The sequence below is a fragment of the Papilio polytes genome, unplaced genomic scaffold (genome assembly GCF_000836215.1).
Source record: "Papilio polytes unplaced genomic scaffold, Ppol_1.0 DF820956.1, whole genome shotgun sequence".
Taxonomy (NCBI): domain Eukaryota; kingdom Metazoa; phylum Arthropoda; class Insecta; order Lepidoptera; family Papilionidae; genus Papilio; species Papilio polytes.
In genome coordinates, this window is record NW_013528248.1 from 119,866 (window position 1) to 123,265 (window position 3,400).

Below are 3,400 nucleotides of genomic sequence, written 5' to 3' on the forward strand. Positions count from 1 at the left end.
TTCCACGCGGAAGAAGTCGCGGGCGAAAGCTAGTAGTTAATTTTGACATCGCTATTTTTCAACACCAATATTAGCACATCATGATAAGTAACTACATGACTTTTGACAATTGTCGTTATAAAGGTGGTATTCTACTAGTAAAAGACCCTGTACTTAAATTAACTTAACTAAAATCTGATTCCAGGTATATCAAATTTTGGTACATGAAGATTTTACATATAGAAGTCTTGCAAGTGATCTTGCTTTACTCAAATTGAAAGTCGAAGCGACTTTTGATGACTATGTACAACCAGCTTGTGTATGGCATGAGAAGATATCGGAGAGAATTTCATCGGATGTAACAGGATCAGTAAGTAAGATGATTGTAGCTTTGGTATGGTCGCACATTTTTGACTAATTAGACTTCATAGATTTTGACTTATAACAACAGTTATGCGATTGTCAATTGTTTCGCAGCCAATTCAACTGTTTAGTTGGACAACTAAAAATGAAGTTGTGTACGCACCTCCATAAACTCATAGGAATCTATGCCAGACTAAAGATTTGTGTGATAGTTTAGTTGCAGGTGTACACATGTTGTAAAAGGGTTAAATTTTATGTTAACATTATATTATGCTTCCATTTGATTAAAGGTTGTAGGATGGGGTATAGATGAATCCGAAAATCTGTCAACGAAACTCCGTCAAGCGACGATGCCGATTGTATCCGAAGCAAAGTGCATTAAAAGAAATCCTCTCTTTTACTCTAAAGTTCTTGATGATAGAAAATTTTGTGCAGGACTACAAAATGGTATGTATAGACAGCAATTGGAATTTTGCATGTAGAGTATAGTCTGGAAGAACATTGGCTACTTGGATTAGTTTTTTTAATATCACGCGGACGGAGTCGCGGGCGAAAGCTTCTATATTATATGGAGGAACAGTATAAAGTAATCTAAGATCTGTTTTTTAAATCATCTTAAATTTGTAGGAACATCAGCATGCAATGGAGACAGCGGTGGTGGTTTCCACGTATTCATACCAGATAAAGACGATGAAGCTACTGGAGCGTGGTACATCCGAGGAATCGTATCGCTTAGTGCAGCTCGACGTGAGGTCGCCCTCTGTGACCCGCATCAATACGTCGTATTCACTGATATCAGCAAATACGAACAATGGGTCAATAAATATGTAACATCAAAATAATATAAGATAATAAAGATAATTGAAATTTCTGGGTTTGATTTATTTCCTTTATGTCTATTGAACAGACTACCACTGTTAGTTTAGATGTCAAATAATGTACTAAGATTAATTGAACTGGAAGGTCCTTAATTTGTGAATCTAACGATCTCTTATTTGGTTAAAGTAATTAAGTAAGACCAGAGACCATCAAAAAGGGCGCACACATTTAACTAAACTGTAACACAACAGTTGTGCGATTGTCGATTGTTTCGCAGTTAACTCAACTGTTTAGTTGCACAACTAAAAATCGAGTAGTGCGCACCTCCATATAAGCTCATAGGAATCAAAGCGAGACTAAACAGTTGTGCGATAGTTTAGTTTCAGGTGAGCGCACACTTACTAAGGTACATTAGAAAATTTATAAATGAAAGTCCAAGATTTTCGTATTAATCTATTCATCATATTCTTCAAAGATGAAGTTTCCCTGATCGTCCAAAGAACTATTTTACATACTTCTGTATCCATCCTCTATATTCCGCAATCTTGGTGAAAACTACGTATTGGTTAGGATCACACACTGGCATATCTCTTCTGGAGACGCTCAGGGACACGATGCCGTAGACATACCAGGCACCGGTTGCGTTAGCAAGATCATTGCCGGTCACGTCGGGTATAAACACGTGGAAGCCACCCCCACTGTCGCCATTACACGCTGATGTTCCTGCAAAAGAGACTCTATCAGATATCTCTATATTTGCAAGACTGTTAATTTTTTAATAGTATTATCCAATAATCCATTTATAATATGTAATATAGTTTTCAAGTAACATTAAATTCTTATTTATTGTTGTATTTGACTCAAAAGAAGGGGAATCATCCTCTTTATGTAAGTTCTCTGCTTACTAAAGGTAGGGAAGAGAGTGATTGATGGTTGAATATGTATGTGAAGGGGTAGTTGTAGACATCGAAAGAGATATATTTCGTGACTACAAGAATCGATCTGAAGGAAACTGGGTTCTCTGACACCACGAGGGAAATGAGAACAGGGAGATGATTGAGAAATAATTGACATTATTATGCTGGTATTAATTGAAGTTGTAAATATAGTTCTTTTTAGTTGTTTTAATTAGAACCTACATTTAAATGCTACGTTATGTTAGTTGTAAATAGGAATGTTTATTGCATGTATTTCTAAGGTCATCGAAACGTTATCTCTTTCAATAACAATGATAAATTTAATGCAATTAATTATCGGTTATGCGTTTTAGTAATGTCAATATGTGGAATGACAATGATTTTGTACAGATATTTCAGCTATAGAATCGCATTTAACTAAACTATCGCACAACTGTTTAGTCTAGCGTTGATTTCTATATACTTACATTGCGCGCACTACTCGATTTTTAGTTGGCTGCGAAACAATCGACAATCGCACAACAGTTGTTTGATTGTTTAGTCAAAGGTACATTCCACTCTTAAACGACAATTTAACTAACCATTATCAAGACCAGCGCAGAACTTTTTACTATTCAAAAGTCTCGAATAGAAAAGTGGATTCTTCTTGATGCAATCGGATTCTGATATTTGAGGCATCGTCGCTTGACGCAGTTGGGTAGACAGTGCATCCTCTTGATCGAAACCCCATCCTATTACCTGGAAATCATAAAGTTTAAAAGCGTGCGCACATCTGGACCCGCAACTACCGCATAATTAGTCTCGCTTTGATTCCTTTAAGCTTATATGGAGGTGCGCACACTACTCGATTTTTAGTTGTGCAAAACTGTTAAATGGGCTGCGAAACAATCGACAATCGCACAACTGCGACCGTTCTAAATCAATTAAGAGATTACTTTATTTAATTCTTGGAAACCAGTGCAGTGGTAGTGCCCGCTTTAACATCTTAGCACGAATGGGTCGGCACGCCCGGTGTTATATTACGACCACACAGAAGACAGGCGTGAAATGGAAGCAATTCCGTGTTTCGACTGATGAGTGTGGTGCCGGAGACCTAATTTAAGTCCCTTTCTCTTTACCACCCTTTTCTTATAAGGAGAGGATAGGAAGTGGATTTGACGGAGGAGGAAATGCATAGGAAGGGAAATATCCTCTTTATGTGCGTCTCCTCCTCTGTCGGATAAAAGTAGGCAACGCATCTGCATTTGCGGATGTCTATGGGCAGCGGTCGCTTCGCCATTTTGGCGGATTAAGGTGGCCGCTTGCTCGTTTGCCACCTTATG

The 3,400-nt window shown here is 37.8% G+C and overlaps 2 protein-coding genes across 2 annotated transcripts in view; one reads left to right on the top strand and one right to left on the bottom strand.

The window, feature by feature from the left end:
• The window catches only part of LOC106109985 (chymotrypsin-like elastase family member 2A), a 3,786-nt gene extending 2,575 nt beyond the window's left edge, over positions 1–1,211 (top strand). The window contains exons 5-7 of the mRNA XM_013291653.1: positions 185–349; positions 633–789; positions 970–1,211. Of these exons, the coding sequence (XP_013147107.1) occupies positions 185–349; positions 633–789; positions 970–1,184 (537 nt within the window). The 3' untranslated portion in view covers positions 1,185–1,211. The remainder of the gene's footprint in view (positions 1–184; positions 350–632; positions 790–969) is intronic.
• Positions 1,212–1,600: 389 nt separating this feature from the next.
• Positions 1,601–3,400, bottom strand: part of LOC106110048 (chymotrypsin-like elastase family member 2A) — a 6,102-nt gene continuing 4,302 nt past the window's right edge. The window contains exons 6-7 of the mRNA XM_013291735.1: positions 2,660–2,816; positions 1,601–1,884 (exon numbers count right to left, since the gene is read on the bottom strand). Coding sequence (XP_013147189.1) covers positions 1,664–1,884; positions 2,660–2,816 — 378 coding nt within the window. The 3' untranslated portion in view covers positions 1,601–1,663. The remainder of the gene's footprint in view (positions 1,885–2,659; positions 2,817–3,400) is intronic.